Source organism: Bubalus bubalis, chromosome 8 (genome assembly GCF_019923935.1).
Source record: "Bubalus bubalis isolate 160015118507 breed Murrah chromosome 8, NDDB_SH_1, whole genome shotgun sequence".
Classification (NCBI taxonomy): Eukaryota; Metazoa; Chordata; class Mammalia; order Artiodactyla; family Bovidae; genus Bubalus; species Bubalus bubalis.
Window position 1 is genome coordinate 65,268,021 of NC_059164.1, and position 17,804 is coordinate 65,285,824.

The 17,804-nt window shown below is 53.7% G+C and overlaps 1 protein-coding gene and 1 long non-coding RNA gene across 3 annotated transcripts in view; one reads left to right on the forward strand and one right to left on the reverse strand.

Annotated features, from left to right (window-relative positions):
* CRHR2 (corticotropin releasing hormone receptor 2) overlaps positions 1 to 17,804 on the forward strand; it is a 45,148-nt gene that overhangs the window by 13,910 nt on the left and 13,434 nt on the right. Inside the window, exons 1-4 of one of the 2 annotated variants that reach the window (XM_025291237.3) lie at positions 2,007 to 2,321; positions 2,476 to 2,601; positions 15,731 to 15,816; positions 17,370 to 17,479. In XM_025291237.3, the coding sequence (XP_025147022.3) occupies positions 2,219 to 2,321; positions 2,476 to 2,601; positions 15,731 to 15,816; positions 17,370 to 17,479 (425 nt within the window). In that variant the 5' untranslated portion in view covers positions 2,007 to 2,218. Of the gene's footprint in view, positions 1 to 2,006; positions 2,322 to 2,475; positions 2,602 to 15,730; positions 15,817 to 17,369; positions 17,480 to 17,804 lie in introns of those variants that run through there. The other variant, XM_025291234.3, reaches the window with a different exon arrangement.
* On the reverse strand, positions 10,856 to 17,803 carry LOC123334737. The gene is made up of 2 exons (XR_006552818.2): positions 17,566 to 17,803; positions 10,856 to 11,079 (listed from the first exon to the last, which is right to left on the reverse strand). It is a non-coding gene; the product is annotated as an uncharacterized LOC123334737 (long non-coding RNA).

The following is a 17,804-nucleotide window of genomic DNA, read 5'->3' on the forward strand; positions in this document are numbered from 1 at the left end:
ATCCTGCATGTGAGACATTAAGTCCTTGGCCTCTGGTCACTGGGCACTCACCTCCCCCTGAGACAGCTGCTTTTCCTGTGCGGTGGCCCTGGTGATGAACAGGTTAATAACTTTAGCTTGGGCTCTCCTTTCCCTCTGTGCTGCGATCACTGTGTGGAGCACCCTCCTTTGTGCATGAATGAGACTACTTCACAATGAAGAAATGGGCTGATCCTGCCAGCCACAGTCTAGCCTATGGGGGACAAGTCCTGTGCAGCAGGGCTTGGTCTGGGACCCAGGCCGAGTCTCAGCCTGGCACTGGCTACAGGACTCTGCCTAGGGTTGGGGTTGGGACCCAACTGATCCTCGCCTGTTCCTGGCACTGGTTATTAGGGACAGTAAGGGACCTCTGCCTCTGCAGCTGCCCAGAGCTGAGCCAAGGGCTCTGTCCATTTAAAAGGCAGAGGATAGACCTGGCTGGCTGATCTGAACCTCGTACCTGCCAATCAGCTGGCCCCAGAGAGATTCCCGAGCTTGCTCCCTGGCTCTGCCTGGGCAATGAGAGCAGTATTAATATGGAGGCTGGTGAGACTGGAGCACACAAACACAGCCCAGTCTGCCTCTCCCCTCTCCGTGCTCAGGGAATAATGCTGGCTCAGGATGCTCTCAGCCTTCTCTTGCAGCTTTGTTCCCAGTGAAAGATGGCAAGAAGGACTAGGACTAGCCACCCTGGGGCTTCCAGCCCAGCTGGGACTGGGTCCCAGCTCTCCCTGCCCTCTAAAGATAAAAGCACACACATACACATTCACACACATGTACATCTCCCTCAGTCTTTGCATCTCATAACTCAGGACCAGAGTCTCAGGGCTGGGAGGGGCCTTTGAGAACATTTCACTGTTGGAGAAACTGCCCCAGAAAAGAGGGTGAGAATTGGGGTAACATGCAGGGAGAGCAGAGACAAAGGCAGGCCTGAATCCAGCCTGAGTTGAGGTGAACCACATCTCAGGCCCTGTATCTTGAGCCCAGATCCACCCCCACCCACCTCAGTAGACCTGAGCAGTGGACCTGCCCTGGCACTCAGAATGGAGCCACAGGGAGTTAAGGAGCAGGCAGTCCTGAGGGGCCCGGGCAAATTCCAGATAAAGGTTTTCAGTTCCTCCACACTTGCTGTGAGGTCTGATCTCCCCTCCACACTTAACTTAAACACACACACACCCTGCTGTGGAAACCAGTTTCAGGTTGCCCTGCCCAAGCCAAGAGGAAAAGAGGTTCTCACTTCTCGTTTTATTCCCTCTGAAACCCAGGGCAGTAAGACCTGGGTGTTTGAGGTTCTTCAGATAATTTCAGCCAGTTTCTCCCCTGGACTTCGCCATCTCAGTGAATGGCAACACTACTCCTGCCCCCAGTCACCCAAGCGGGAGACCTAGCATTACCCCTGCCTCCTGGCTCCTGTTGGAATCCACCCACCCACCCCTCTCTCCAGTCCTGCCTCACCAGGGCTGGTTTTCCCGGAAATCCCTCCCCACCCTAACCCCCATGGGCTGGTACAGGTCTGCACCTATTCAAGCCTCTTGATCTCGCCAGCCTCTTTCGTGGCTCCCTTGATTCCCTCGACGCCCCTCCAATCCACTCCTTTCCCAGAGGCCATGGAGGCTTTTCTAGAGTGCAGATCTGCTCGTGGGCTCTCCACTCCCTGTCATCCCCTCCAGTGTCCTCGCTCAAGGAGAAGAAACAAATGGCGAGACACTGAAGGAGAAGAAACACGAGGCGAGCTCCTGGGGCGGGCGGGCGCGCTTTCCTGTCCACTGCAGCCCCCGGAACTCGACCCTCGGGCAGATCATTCCGCCACCCAAGGCCCACACTGTCCATTCCCGCCGCCCCCCTCCGGACCTGGTATGAGCCGGAGAAGGCGGATTCCGGGTTGGACTGGTGGGCCGGGGGCGGGAACCTGGGCCCGGCAGAGAGGAGCCGTCCGGCCCCGCCCCCTGGTGCAGCCATTGGCCGCGACTGAGCGGGTGGACCCGCAGCCGAGTGCGTTCTGCGGCTCCTCTCTGCTAAGGTCCAGACTTGGCAGTTCCCGACGTTCGAGCGCAGCGCCGGGAGGCTGTTGGCAGGTCAGGGCTGGGCGAGAGAAGCCAAGACTCCGCGCTCTCTCAGCCACTCACTCTCGAACCCAGCCCCTGGCAGCCACGCTGGGCGCGCAGTCACACTCCCTCTCCGCGCGCGGCTCCGGGGCGCAATGGACGCGGCACTGCTCCACAGCCTGCTGGAGACCAACTGCAGCCTGGAGCTGGCCGAAGAGCTGGTTTTGGACGGCTGGGGGCTGCCCCTGCACCCCGAGGGTAGGCGAGAGCCGAGCAGACCCGGGCGGCGCGGGCTCCTTGCCTGGCGCGTTGGGTGCGCCCGGGTCCCCGCGCTCGAACGCCTCGCGCCCTGCGGCGCCCCGCGGGCCCCAGCAGCCCCTCTGATCCCCGCTCCGCTCTCTCCCATCACCAGGTCCCTACTCCTACTGCAACACGACCTTGGACCAGATCGGGACGTGCTGGCCCCGGAGCGCGGCCGGAGTCCTGGTGGAGAGGCCGTGCCCCGAGTACTTCAACGGTGTCAAGTACAACACGACCCGTGAGTGTTCCTGGGACCCTCCGCCGTGGGCTCAACACCTGGCTCCCACGAGGGCGGTTTAGAGGGTAGCGAGGGCTCCGAAGCCAGCGTCGAAGACCTGAGAGCCTCGGCACGGTCATAGCGCCGGCGTTAAAGACATATTAGGGGTGCTCCCTCTGCCCGAACCTCACCGTAGCTTCAGACCTCGTTAAGACAGTGATTTGCCCACGATTCCCGTGCTCCATGCGCTGAGAACCCAGAAAGAGGAGAAGGAAATCCTTCCCTTTGAAAACAAGTATCTTTCCCACATTATATAGTGCCTGAAGTTTCTCCGTTAGGGTTTCTCTTTGTTTAGCCGATTTCCGCCCCGCATCTCCCCTGGGCGGTGGGGAGGGATGGGGCGCCCAGGATATGTTCCCAAACCCCAGGGTGAGTGCGGTGGTCAGACTCTACTGTGAGAGAAGGGGAGAGCAGGAGGCAGGGAAGATGGGGTGAGGCTTGTGTTGGGGCTGGGCATGCAAAGTGTAGCTGTTTCTGGACCAGATTGTGGGGTGTAGTCTCTTCCCTACCTGGATGCCCTGGGACTGGCTCACTGGGCTGTGAGTCAGGGGCAGTGGTCAGCATTACTCCTGCCACCCAGCATGGTGTCTGAATCAGGCCCACCCCCCACCTCCTGGGGAGAACAGCCTGTGCCCCTCTTCCTCCTGGCAAATCACTGGCTAGCTTGCCACTCTGTGGAGGACAGCAGCAGATGCTCCAGGAGTCACACAGCATCCAGGTGGGGTGCTTCTGTATGGGCTCTGGGAGGGGAAGCGGGTGCCTGAGTCTATGCCCTGTGGAAGGTCCAATGGGAGCCAAGTGGCAGTGTCTTGTGAGGCTGTGGGATGCAGCATCACTAGCCCACCCTGAAGTGCCACTCACATCTCCAACCCCACCCGCACCAGCAAAGAGCCTTCTGAGATGCTAGGCAGCAATGGAGGGCACCTGTTTGTCTGAAGCCCCTCATCCTGGAAACATCGTAGCAACCTCTGTGTGTCTGAATAGTAACATAGCTCCCCCATCAGCTCACTCATGCACGCTCGCTCGCGCGCGCGCTCTCTCTCGCTCTCTCTCTCTCTCTCTCTCTCACACACACACACACACACACACACACACACACACGTATGTCTGTCCAAACTCATACCTTCATCCAGAGAGATGGTTAGTGGGCTAGACCGCAGCCTCTGCATCTAGTGCTAAGCAGCATTGCCCTGTCTGCACCAGCGGAGGGCTCTCGTGGGCCCAGAGAGCAGCTTGCTTGGAGGAGTCCAACGGCAGTGGTGCTCCTAATGGAAGGGGGTGGGAGACCTAGTGGGGCTGCTGAGGAAGATTTCTGCGTCATCTGACCACGCTTCCTACCCGTGATTAAGATAGACCTTCCAGGGGGGAGGTGAGGTCCCCGATCCAGGAGATGCACAAGCAGAAGGAATGGCTTCCATGCTCCTTGCCAGTCCTGAGATTATAAAACTATGTTTTTAGGATCCTGTGAGCTCTGTGGGGTGGGGCAGTGGAAATCAGGGTCCCTGATTCAGTCTGAGCCAGAGATAAATGCTAAGTGAGGTGATGCGGCTCTTTGCCCCTCAGCCTGTGGATCTGAGGCAGCCCTGCTCTGGTTCCCACCCCAGCCTGGGCTGTCCCCTTTCTCCCCAACCCACCTGGAGCCCCCAAGGACAGGGCCTGGGTCTCTTCTCTTCAAACAGTTTATTAAACAGCTACTATGTGCCAGCCACTGCACTGGCATTGAGGCCCTCACTCACAGTTGCAACAGACAAAAGGATACAGAGTAAGAAATGCCATGATGGGGGAGTGCAAAGGGACTGTGGATGAGGAGGAAGGTGGGAGGGGAGACGGGGAAGGCTTCCCAAAGGGGGTGTTGCAGCACCTCCCACACCACTCACACCATGTCAGATGAGAAGCCAAGAAAAGGTCAGGGCGCCACCAAGGTTGGCACATGTAGTGCTGATTAGCCCCTGGTACTAATGAACCACTGTCTTCATTTGGACCAAGTACTGCCCACAGTCTGACTCCTGGTGAATGGGAGAAGCATGGGGGCAGAAGGAGCATTGCTATTAATCAGTGTGATAGCTGAGGTGTGAGGAGCTGAGGCAGCTAATGTCAATGGCGATGATTGATTTCTCTCCTCCCCTGCCTCCTGGCCACTGCTTCCTTCTGCTCTGCTAAAGTGGGATCTTTCCTGGACAAAGAAGGACACAGGGAGGAAAAGAGGTCCTATGAGAAGCCTGGGGGAAGAGGTACAAGGGTCCTGGCTGTCTTCCTGCCCAATTTTGTTATGCTGCAGCCAGATCCCCGCTGAAGCCTTATAGTTTAGAGGGCAGGCATTGTCCAGGTGGGACAGCAGCTTAGGCATTAGTCCTCGTGAACTTTCACCCACTCAGCTGAGCACAGAGAATCGGCCACCAAACTCCCAAATGTGGACCATGGTCCAGGTGCCAGCTACCACTGAGAGAGCTTGGCATACATGACCTCCCACGTTCCCACCTCCCTAAGACCCCCTGAGGTATGTCCTGCTCTTGTGCCCATATTGCAGATGAGAAAGCTGAGGCTCAGAGATGTGAATGGGATTTTAGCAGGTGAAAGAGTCATAAGTCTAGGGGAAGAGATGGGAGCATGCTTTGTGCCTCAGGACTGGCTGGTGTTCTGTGGAGTACAGGTAGTAGGAGAAAGAAGCAAATGAGAGCAGACGGGTGGGTGTTGGTCAAGTGATGTAGGGCATCGCATAGGACTTCACCTTTGGTGTGGCAGGGAGCCTGGGGCCGCTTGTAAACGGAGGAGTTCAGCTTCAGGGCTCAGAGTCTCTGGCCACAAGAGGAGGGGTTAGGAGCCACTGTAACTGACCTAGGTCGAGTGGAGGCTGCGGAAGCAAAGGAGGACACATCTGTAACTGACAAGACTAGCGTGGGACAGGAAGGGGGAGGAGTCAGGGACCATATCAGGAAATCAGTGAGCACAGATGAGTATATGTGGACTCTGGGGAGCTGGAGGGACATCTGAATGAAGATGCAGTGGAGAAGGCAATTGGCTGGATGAGGAAGCCCAGGCAAGCGCCTTGGGCTGGAGACAAGGTATTCGAGAGTTCTTATGTGGTTAGCAAACAGCCACAGGAGTGAGTGTGGGAGGCTTGATCAGAACCTTGTTATTCTTACCCAGAGACTATTTCTGGATGCAGCAATGGCCAAGGGAAGAGAAGAGACTTGTTGAAGGCCACTTACGGTAGTCTGTGGCAGAACCGAGTTAAGTTTCCGTGTGTCTGAGTCCCCTCCCGTGTTCTCCCCACCTCCAAGTCACTGCTTCAGCGGCCCAGGTTCTGTGTGTCTGCACTGTCGTTTGACCTGTTAACACATTGATCTTTACAGTCAGCCAATGGTAGAGACATAGTCTTATCCTCATATTACACATGAGGAAACTGAGGCACTGAGGAGTGACTTTGCCAAAGTCACACAGCTTATAACAGGACAAAGATTCTAGCTAAGGCTTTGCTGCCTCTGAGGAAGCAACTCTGACGGACTAAGCAGAGAAGGGATTTGTTGACAGGATATCGGGAAGTTTATGTAATTATTGGATAGGATGGAAAATCAGATATGGGGTCCCCAGCCAAGAACTGAGAGCAGAGCTGGCCTAGTGAGGGAACCCCCACTCTCTCTGAGTGGGCCTTGACAATGCCATGAGCCCTGGTCACCAGAGGGGCCTCAGCCCTGCCGTCATCACTGCCCTAGGATCTCCAGCTTCCTGCAGTGGTCCTCAGGAAGCCTTCTCCCCATCTCCATTTTGTGGGCTCCCAGCTCACTGATTTCCTTGGTGCCAGAGCATCTGAGGAAGTGGGGGGAGGGGGGACTGGGGTTCCCCAGTCCAGCTCTGGCTACAGGGGAGCCTAGAAGGGGAGGGCCTTTCATTTCAGCTCTATGGCAGGAGGTGTTCTCTGCACCCCACCTCCCAGGTTTCCCTGTGCCCATATGGGAAGCAGGTTCAAATTCTGGGCCACCTGAAACTAACATAATGTCCATACACAGTAGAACCTGGAGCAAGCCCCACTGCCTTCTCAGACCCCAGCGCCCCTGTCCCAGGGAGAAGGCACGTGGTTTACTCAGCGGTGGTTTGGCCGGAGGTGGGCACTGTGTTCCATTTTCCTCCCACCTCTCACCTGTGTTCACTCTGGTGCCCATCTCTGTACGTGTGTCTCTCTCAGTGTTTCTCTCTTTGTCTCCATGACTCTATCTGTTTCTGTTTCTATGTTTGGTTCTGTCTCTGGGTGTATGTTCTCAACGTCTCTTTTTGTGTGTATGTCTCTGTGTATTTCTCAGTCTCTCTTTTGTTTTCTATCTGTGTGGTTCTCTCCCACCTTAGCTCCATCTTCCCTCTCTGTACTCCCCTCCATCTCCCCACATCCTCTGTCTCTCCCTCCTCCCATTGCTCACTCTACCTGCCCTGCTCTGACACCTCCTCTTGCCTGTCACTGTGGTCCTCGTGGCTGCAAAGGAGGGTCCTGCAACCACATGGGCAGGGTCATTTTCCTCCTGTGGAATCTCTAAACCCAGCCTGGCTCAGCCTCAGCTCCTTGACCTCAGGCTTCCACCAGGTCCTGTTGAGAATGGCAGGCCCATCAATACTGAAGGATCTGCCACGGTGGGGAAGAGACACCCCACCTAATTCAACCCCATGGGGAGGACTGGGGTCCCCACCTTCCAGAACCCCGCTCTAGAGACATGCTGAAGACCTGGTTGTATTAAAATGGAAACACATAGACTAGACGGTCTCCAGCCACAGGGGTCTTCCCCCTGGGTCTGCCTGCTTGTACTTGGGAACCAGGGGTGATGAAAAAGGCTAAGCCCTGTCCTCAGAGAGCCCCAGGGTGCTTAAAGACCAAGCTCACCCAAATCAGCCATCAGGGATTGGAAAGATAAGCTTGATGAGCACTGGAGCATTCCTGGAAGGCTTCCTGGAGGTGGTGGGGGGCAGGACTGGCTCTTGAGATCTTGAAGCAGTGGGGACACCACATTTGCTTGAGAACAGGCCTGGTGCCAGGGTGAAGCCTCAGCTCCAGAGTCCCAGGAAGATGGCCCTCTGCGTTGAGAAATAGAAGCTGTGACTCCAGGAACTCATGTCTGCATTCCTAGTCCCCAGTGAGACCCAACCACACCCTGAGCCCTGAAGCCCAAGGGTCAGCAGTCACCCTTTTGAGAACTGTCCCCTGCTGGGAGAGAGGGAAAGTTGGATGCCTATCACTGAGGGTTTGGCTGAGGGAAGGAGGAGGAAAGAAAGATAGCAGAAAAGGATGCCTCTCTGGCCATCCAAACACCTGAGAACTTCTGTGCTGAGTCTGGCACTCCCCTCCCTTGCTGCTTAAGACTGGGAGATGCTTGGTCCAGAGAGTAAAAGATACTTACCCAGGGTTCCACAGAAAGCCAGGGCTCTGAACAGTCTCTGCTGGCTCTAAGAGCTCTTGGCCCCACTCCACGTCTGCATGCATGGGGCCTGGACCACTGAGAAACATTAACAGTGGACTCCCAGCTGTCCCTCTGCCTAAGCACCCTTCATCTCAGACAAGACCAAAGGTGCGGCCTCCCAAAGGAACCTTTGACGTTCCTTCACCCCCTCACCAGGAATCCTCCACTTAATATCCTTCACTGGGTTTATATGTTTCCCTTTCTCCACTAGAAACAAGCTCTACAAAGAGGCATAAGACCTGAGTCAGCCTTCCAGGGTCTCCTGTGTTAGAGAGAGAGATGTTTAAAGAGAACTATTTGGTATTTGCTCTTCAGTGAAATAGCACAGCCAAGGCTGTAGGAATACATGGAAGAAAGTTGATTCTGAAAAAGAAAGGAAACCAAGTTGGGAAGACTTCATGGAGCAAGTGCTGTGGAGCACACCCTGGATAACTGGGCCAGTGATGTGTCAGGTGGAAGGGAGAGTGGGAACAGAGGGAGAGAGGGAACGGGGCCAGGTCATGGAGGCCTTGAATGCCAGGGCATGGGCTTCAGCTCTGCTCACACTACTCAGACCCCAGATGCTCATCCACAGCGTCATGAGGCAGGACTGGAATACTCCCAAAGGGTGCCGCTTGATGTTCAGGATGTACCTTCTAAATATGAATCCAGATTGGCTGAGAACTTTGAACTTGTCCCTCTCCCTCTCCTCCCTTCCCTCCTGCTGTTAAGTCAGAAGCTGCAGCGTCCCTCGCTGTCCACTCTCCCTCCACCCTGGCAACCCCAGCAGGATCAGGAACCGCCACAGCAAATTCCACCCCCGGTGACTCTCAGGGACCACCCCAAAGGACCCTAAAGGCAGTCCACCCACCTCAAACCAGGTGTTCCAGAGTCTGGCCGGAATTTTCCTTTACAGCAGGGGTGGGGCTGGGGATGAGGAACAGCAGGAGGAACCCAGACACAGCTTCAGGGGAGCCCACTAAGTCCTGGCTGTGCTGGGATTCACTGAGTGAATGGGGTGGGGGATCCACCCCATCTGAGTCTCAATGTCCTTATCTATGTGAAGGACACAGGAAACATACTGACCTCATGGGCCCCTGTCACGAGCAAGAGACAGCACTGCCTGGGACTCCCTGTGCACGGCTAGGCTGTTTCAGCAAGGGGAGTAAAGTGTGGCTTAGGGTCTGGAAGGAGGAGCAATCGCGTCCTTGAGGGTCCCACTCACACTAAGGATGGTTGTCTTCCTACTGGGGTGGTGTGGCCTTCTATTGACCTTGAGAGGCACCAAGCTGTGTGGCCTCTGGATGGTGTCTTGGGGCACCAAGAGGGGGCAGTCTGTCTACACTAAGAGGATCTGATCCCCAAAGGTCTCCTGAGAGAAGTGACCCCCTGGCCCCCAGAGACCCCTGTGTTAACAGGAGAACAAAAGACTGCCAGCCAGAGATGCCCTGCCCCCACCCCCCATCAGTTCACAGAAACGATGGTTGGGAGCCAGTTCTAATTCTACTTGTCTCACCTTTGGGCAGGTTTTTCTCCTCTTTGAGTCTCAGTTTCTCTGTATGAGGTGGGTGGGGAGCTGGATGAGTTCTCGGGGCCCCCTTCCCCTGACATCCTCCTCTCTACAGCAGCCTCTGCCTCGAGGGTCCTTCTCCCAGCCTCCCTCTGCTGGCTGGCGTCATGGCGACAAGCCGATGGAGCGTTGCTAGGCATGACTGGAAGGAGGGAGCCTGCACAATAGCGGCCCAAACAAGGATAGTCGCCTCCTCCCACTTGCCCTTCCCTGGAGAGGCCAGTGATCTCACACAGTGAGCTGGATTCTACTCATACTCTTCCCTTTGTCATGGACCCAGTAGGGTCTGCTTTGTGCCTTCCTGACTCAGTTTCCCCACTCTCTGCTGTAGGTGTGGACATTTACCCCTCCCACACCTACTCAAGGACAGAAGGCAGAAATAGAGAGCTGGGGGTTTGGGGAGATCCAGAGTGATGGTGGGGTCTGGAGAGCAGTGTCCACACAACACTGAAAAAATGGGAAAGAAATTCCCTTCCCTCTGTCACAAGCAGATGGCCCTGAGGAGGCCCTTCCTAACCTGATGACTGGGTTGATGATGGCAGATTCTCAGTCTCTCAGTGCAGCAGGTAGGTTCCGAGTTTGGGTCAACATCACCAGCTGCCCCCACCTCTACCCCCACCAACGTGCAGTAATCAGATCAAGACAGGAAATATGCAGGCTTAACTCAGGGAGACGCACATTGTTCGGGTAGCTCAGGGAAACTGCTGTTGGCACAGGGCTGATGGTGAACGTGGGATGGGGGTAGGTTTAGGATTAGATCTTAGGAGCTCTCCAGTTCACTGAAGCTGCATCCACGGTGAGAAGTAGGGAGTGGTAGCATTCTGCTATCCGTGGTACTGAAAGTTTCAGTCCCGCACAGTGACCTCATTCCTTCAGTAAATATTGCTTCTGGCCCTTCCCGTCTCCCTGTCAGCACCTTTCCACGCTCACTTCTTGTCATTTTCTTTCCAGACAGCCAATGACCACATTGCTGCTCCTCCACCACAGTCTCACTCATCCCACGCCCCGCTCCCCCCGCCTGACTCTTGCACTCTGCTTCATAACCACCACTAAAAAAATGGTCCCTCATGGTCCCCATCTCCCATACACTGCTGGTTCGACTATCAGAGATAGAAGTGCCAACCTCAGGAGTGCTTAAAAGTGACGTATGGATGTCTGAGGTTGTTACACTGGCTTGAGGGTACTACTGGCATTTAGCAGATTGAAAAGTCCCAGGCAGCAAATGCTTGACCCCCCTGAAATGCCAATATAGCATCACTGAGAAGCAGTTTACATTACTTTTCATGAGTGGGGAAGCTGAGGCTGAAAGGGGTAAGACTTAACCAACATCACTTAATCAGCCAGAGACAAAACTACAGCTAGAATGTAGGCTTCCATCTTCTCCCAGCCAGGCTCCTGGACCACTCAGGTGACTGCTCAAGCCAGAAACTCTCATCAAAGTGTCAGCATCTGAAAGGGAGACAGCATATTGTAATGAGGGCTTTCAATGGGCCAGGGCCACTCAGGGCAAAGTCCTGTCATGCTGCCAGGGTTAGAGTCCGGGCTCCCCAGACCACAGAGCCCTGGAAGAGAAGACCTTGCCTGCATCATACAGACCCTGATGCCCCTGGAAGACCACACTGCACACCACTGGCATCTGTCTTTGGTGGGGGCACCTGTATTGCTGTGGTAACAGGCACCCACCTTTCCACCTCCATCCCCACAATTCTGGCCTGACCACCTGCCCTCATACTCTCCGTGCCAATCTTCCTCTGGTTCCCAGGGGGGACTCTTCCAGTCTTCCTTTCTTCTGTCTGAGGCTGTGCCTGAGAGCTCAGTGTCCTCATTAGCCAACTCTCCCGAAGTGCCAGGAACATCTGTCTTCCAGCCTCCTGGTACTCATTGTATATAACCAGAGCCTTATTCCCAGGCATGACTGGGTCCCCAGAGGGGAAGCCCCCTCCCACCACTACATCCCACATCTCAAACCCTACTTTCCCAGGTTTGAGTTAATTTGATTCAGCCCACATGTACTCAATGGCTCACTCCCGAGGCAGGATCTGTTGACTCCAATATGGTTTCTGTCTACTTGTCTGTCCCCAGGGAACTTAAGTTCAGTAGCAAAGAAAAGAAGGATCAATTCTAAAGAGATGAAGCCCATAGTGATGATGTCAAATGCTCTAGAAGATTTTTCTTTTTTAAACTGTGTTGTACCATAGCAGATTGTGAAGTAAATTTAGGGGGTCGTGACTAGCATTTGGGTATAAAATACATATAATTTATTAGAAAAGAATAGAAAGAAACTGTTATAGCTGCGGTAAGATAAAATTTGCTTTGTGAAACTGGATTCAGTCATGTGAGGGGTGTGTGTGTGTCATGTGAGGGGTATGTGTGTGTCATGTGAGGGGTATGTGTGTGTCATGTGAGGGGTGTGTGTGTGCTGGACTATGATATGAAATGGATGTGCTGCTGTAGTTCAAGGGCAATCAAGTATGAAGACCTATGTTTCAAAAAATGGGAAGACATAAAGGAGGTGTTAGAGGGAAAAGGAAGAGATTAGTACCCTGGGTACTGGGGAAGCCTCCAGGAGGAGGCGGCATTGGAGCTTGGGGTTAAAAGAGAGGTGGGAGTTTGTCAGTGGGTATTGGGTGCGAGTCTCGAGGGGTGGTGTGTGCCAGGCCTGCTGGTGCAAATATCACCAGCCGCGTGGAGAGGTAGTGAGGGGTCAGGCAAGTTCTGCTGGGACCCGAGTGTCAAGAGCCTTGATTAGCACACCTGGAAAGTTGGACTTTATTCTCCAGAGCGGTAAAAAGCTGTTCATGGCCTTTATTGGGCTTCCCAGGTAGCTCAGTGGTAAAGAATCTGCTTGCCAATGCAGGAGATGTAGGAGATATGGGTTCGATCCCTGGGTTGGGAAGATCCCCTGGAGAAGGAAATGGCAACTCACTCCAGTATTCTTGCCTGGAGAATCCCCATGGTCTGAGGAGCCTGGTGGGCTCCAGTCCATGGGGTCTCAAAGAGTTGACATGACTGAGCATGCACGCAGCAGCAGCAGCAGATGGCTTTTATTTAGATATTAACATGAAATGGGGGTAAAGGACAGAGGGTCAAGGGGGACAAGCGATGAGGCAGGGAGGCAAGAGAGGAGGCTGCTGTACCAGTCCAGGCAAGATGACCAGAGAGGAAGTGGGTGGGGGGGGATAGGAGAGGGGTGGACTCTGGGGGGCGGCGGAAATAAAGGAGGAGACAGAATTCCATAGAGCTTTGTACCCCAAGGGCATTGATGTAAAGGACCAGAAAGGTCTCAGATCTGCAGCCTCTCTAGCCTGACCCCTCCCATCCTCAAGCCCACCCATGGTCAGTACCACCACAAGATACTGTACTTGGGAGATGAGTGTTCTCAGCTCAGGGGTAGGAATTGATACCTCGAACTGTGGTCCTGGAGAAGATTCCTGACAGTCCCTTGGACAGCTTTAAACCAGTCAATCTTAAGGGAAATCAACCCTGAATACTCGTTGGAAAGACTGATGCTGAAACTCCAGTATTTTGGTCATCTGATGTGAACAGCCGACTCATTGGAAAAGTCCCTGATGCTGGGAAAGATTGAGGGAAGAGGAAGAAGGCATCAGAGGATAAGACGGCTGGATGGCATCACTGATGCAATGGACGTGAACTTGGGCAAACTTTGGGATATGGTGAGGGACAGGGAGGCCTGGCATGCTGCAGTCCATGGGATCGCAGAGAATCAGACATGACTGGGCAACTGAACAATAACAACATCCTCAGGGAGCCCCACACTGATCTGAGACACCAGACTCATGCACCTGAACAACTCGGGTCCAGGTCATATGTAAGTGCTTAAGTGTGGGGCTCAGGCTGTCAGGACTGAGGAGCATGGACGTATTGGGAGACTCAGGAGAAAGAGACTGTTTAGATGGAAGCAATCAAAAAGGCCTTCCTGGAGGAAGGAGCTTAGCACTGAACTTCTGGAAGGCTGGATAACATCTAAGAACACATCCATAGAAGATAAAATTTTCTGCCTTTTGGACTCTAGCCAGAATCAGAGTCTGTCTCATCTCACCCATGCCTGTTGAGAGGGACTCTAAACCCATATCAGGGAGGGACTGTTTATTTGATAAAGCACTCACCCTTCCCAAATGCCTTTACATTGGTCCTTTTGGCTTCACCCTTTACTCTTCCTTAGTTCAGTGACATCACTGATCCTATGCATCACATTCTCTGCACATACAACTCGTCTGTATATAACAAACCTGTAGGGGGAGAGACCCCACTGGGGTTGGGTGCCACGGTAAGGGGCAAGGAGCTGGTGTCCTTGCACTGGGTCAGAGTCGGTGTCAGACCAACACTGGCCTAACTGACTCATACCCTGGCCGGGGACCTCGCTGACAGGTGACAGGCCCAGGAGTCAGGAGTAGGCCACTAACAACCCCAAATTTGAAAAACTTATGAGCTCAGATTAAAAAACAATTAGGCTAATAGAATCTCCGCCATTGTTTCTGCTCTTCAGCAAGTATGCCTTCATAATTTCATTGCTTTTAACTCACTGTTAGCTCAGCGGAAGTGGATTTTTAAGGTAAGTTAATTATTTCAGAATTCATTGCTTCCAAAAACAATATAAGGTTCCCCCCTCCAGCTCTGTGACTCCGTGCTCTGTGAACCATTTATTTTAATTAGCTTTGTATTGTGATTCAAACGTAAGCGCAAAAGAAAAATCCACAAACAACTGCCCATTAGCCAGAGAGCAGAACCCTGATACAAATTACCGCTAAACAATGGGTGGTTTAGAGTTTCTGAGTAAGCGGGGGAGGTAAGGTACAGAAAACAGCAAAATGCGGAGCAGAGGCAGCAGAGGGCTTTGGAGGTATCAGATGTGAGAGGTTCCTCCTGGCTGGAGGTGACAGTGGGCTACCTCTGTCGCACGGAGAGGGTGGCTTAGGAGCTAGATCTTGACAGTCAGGCTAGGATTTAAAGAAAATAGGAGCATTCTTTGAACTTTGTACATCCCCCTTCAATAAAGCCCTCCCTTCTCTATATCAGACACAGATGTTCTGAAATGTCTTTTTGCACATCACACTCCAACTTGAGCACAGAGGCGAGTTCTCAAACATTAAGAGATCACGTGGTGGCCTCCCAGGCAGCCGCAGCTCCAAGTCAGCAGCACAGGCTTCTTGCCCCACATTGCCGTCATTCCTGTACCACTGCCCAGTGGCTTAGGGGTTAGGAACATAAGCCCTGAACCGGACCTTCTGGGTTGGAATCTTCTTATCTCTGAATCCTTGGCAAGCTGCTCGATTGCCTTGCGCCTCACTTTTCTCATCTGTAAAATGGGTTAATCTTAGAGCTTCCTCCATCGGGTTGCTGTGAGGATCGAATGGGCGCGTGTAAATGAAGCAGTTAGAAGAGGAGCTGGCACAGGGCAGACACCTGCGTGTAAATAGTGACTGCGGAGCACATGGAAGTGCTGGTGCTGGTGGGAAAGTATGGATCTCAGGAGCATAAAATGACTGTGATAGGTTTGGAAACTATTCATCGTGCTAAAAGTAGTGAATCTTCAGCCACATCCCAGGGCTCACAATGGCGTTCAGTCTTTTTTTTTTTTAATGTTTATTTACTGTGCCGGGTCTTAGCTGCAACACACAGGATCTTCACTCTTCACTGAAGCATGTGGGATCTCTAGTAGTGCCATGCAGAATTTTTAGTTGTGGTGTGCAAATTCTTGGTTTCAGTGTGTGGGCTCTAGTTCCCCGACCAGAATCAAACCTGGGCCCACTGCATTGGGAGCATGGAGGCTTAGTCATTGGACCACCAGGGAAGTCCCTGGGGTTCAGTTTTGAACAAAATTAAAGGAAATGTCCAAATTGCTAGTCAAAGATTGTATCAGAAATGGGTTTTAATCATGCCTTTTAGCTACCCCGGGGGGTAAGCCTTTTATGCACTTTTCACATTAATGACTTTCACGTGAATGTCAGGCGTGTTGTGTTTGCAGGTCTAGAGAGGCTGAAACGTAGGGACCTTAACCTGTGGGTACCAGGGAGCCAGGGAGAGTTCTTGAGAAGAGAAGTGACCGCCGCCCCTGCTTGGTGCTTGACATCTTTTGTAGGGAATGCCTACCGAGAGTGCTTGGAGAATGGGACGTGGGCCTCGAGGATCAACTACTCACAGTGTGAACCCATTTTGGATGATAAGGTGAGTGTCCCCACCTGCCCCACCCTTGGTCCTTGTGTAAGTAGTAGGACTCAGACTGAGCACAGAGGGTTCCAAGGCGGGCAGAACCAGCCCTTGTGGCAACCACCTGCCGCTTTTTGCACCTCTTGTCCCTGTCCTGTGCTCAGTGACGTTGTGGTGGGTAGAGAAGGGCACATAGAGCCCCACCTTCAGGAGAGTTCGGCTGGTGAGGGACACAAGCAAGGTGGCACACGACACAGCAGGGAATGACCATGTGACCAGTGTCCCCACCTCTGACAGGCTGTGTGACGCCCCTCCTCTGGGCCTGTTTCCCCATCCGGCATTCTGATTCTGCGACTCCATGTGGAAACAGGCACAGTGCTCAGAGGGCTATTCCCTGCAGGAAGCTGGGTCCCCTTCAGACTTCACCCCTCCCTTTGCTCTGGAACTGGATTCCCTACTGTCTGTGGTGCTAACCTCCTCCCCTTTGAAGCTACTTCTCACTCCTGACTCCAAAAGACACATCCCACCTCCATCTTCCTCCTCATTCACCCATTACAGCCCCCAGTGAGGCTGTAACTTTTCCCCAAAAGAAGTCCAAGTTCAGAGAAAAAACATTTGTCTACCCTGAGAAAGTGATTCTACAAAATGTGAGCCAAAGGAGGTCTATAGTGAGGCCACAAGAGAGGAAGCAGGACGGTCATAAAGGAGAGAAAGTGGTCCCCTCCAGCCCTCCGCCTTCACTCTCCATCTCACAGTGCTTGAGATGTGAACACTGGTAAACCAAAATGAGGGCGGGGTGTCGGGACAGTCTGCCCTGACAGGAAGGATTATCTTAATCATTGCCTCTGTTTAGAATTGCCAGCGAGTGGTGATGAAGCAGACTGACTTTTGTTTGGCCTTGATACTGTTCTTAAAATCTCTGCAGACAAGACACCCCCTCACAGCTGTACCCAGAGCAGACTGGTCCCAAGGGACCCCCAGACCTGCCATACACAGTTCGCTGCTTCAGAGATGGGAGGGCAGGTTGGCTCCATTACACAGATGCCAAAACCGAGTCCCAGAGGTAGAGGTCCGTGCACTCTGAGGCGCATCCCACTAGGGTGTGAGCTGGGACAAAACACAGGTGTAGCTACTTCCATTCCAGAATTAAAATAGAAGCGATGGGGTGGGGAGGGGGGTGGGAGTGGGGTTCAGGATTGGGGGGACACATGTACACCCATGGCTGATTCATGTCGATATATGGCAAAACCACAACATTGTAAAGTAATTAGCCTCCAATTAAATTAATTACAAAAATAAAATAAAATAGAGTCTACATCCCCACAATTCTGGCCTAGCTCAGGATACGTTGTGTTCAGATCTGCCCCAAAGTGCATGTCGGGACTCCTGACCACAGCCGTTTATACCAGGAGCCACGCAGGGCTGACAGAAGAGAGCTGTGGGAGCCAGGTGTGCTGGCGACACTTGGAGCCTCTTCTGCCCCCCGCGGTCAGGACGCACTGGGTGGCTGTCGCTAGAGTAGCCGCGTGCCCCAGGCCTCCAGCTGCCTGTGTGTCTGTCTGTCTGTCCAGCAGAGGAAGTATGACGTGCACTACCGAATTGCACTCATCGTCAACTACCTGGGCCACTGCGTGTCCGTGGCAGCCCTCGTGGGTGCCTTCCTGCTTTTCCTGACCCTTCGGTGAGTCCACTTCACCCCTGCTTTTTCTCCGCCCTCCCCCCCCCACCCCACATGGCATCCCCTTCACCCATCCCAGACATTCTCACCTCCACTCCGGCGACCCTGGGGCCAATGGACAAAAGAGGCTTGGGGAGGCACCAGAGCAGTGACCGCTAGCAGGCATGCAGAATGCAGAAGGGGTGCTGACCCTGGAGGACTGCCTTGCCTTCATCCCAGGCTGTCTCTCCCTCACCTCGGGTCAGAGGGAGGGGCACAGGCCCAGCTGACCCAACTGAGCTCTGAGCCCAGGTGCAGCCTGTCCCGGCTGACAGCTGTCCTGGGTCTC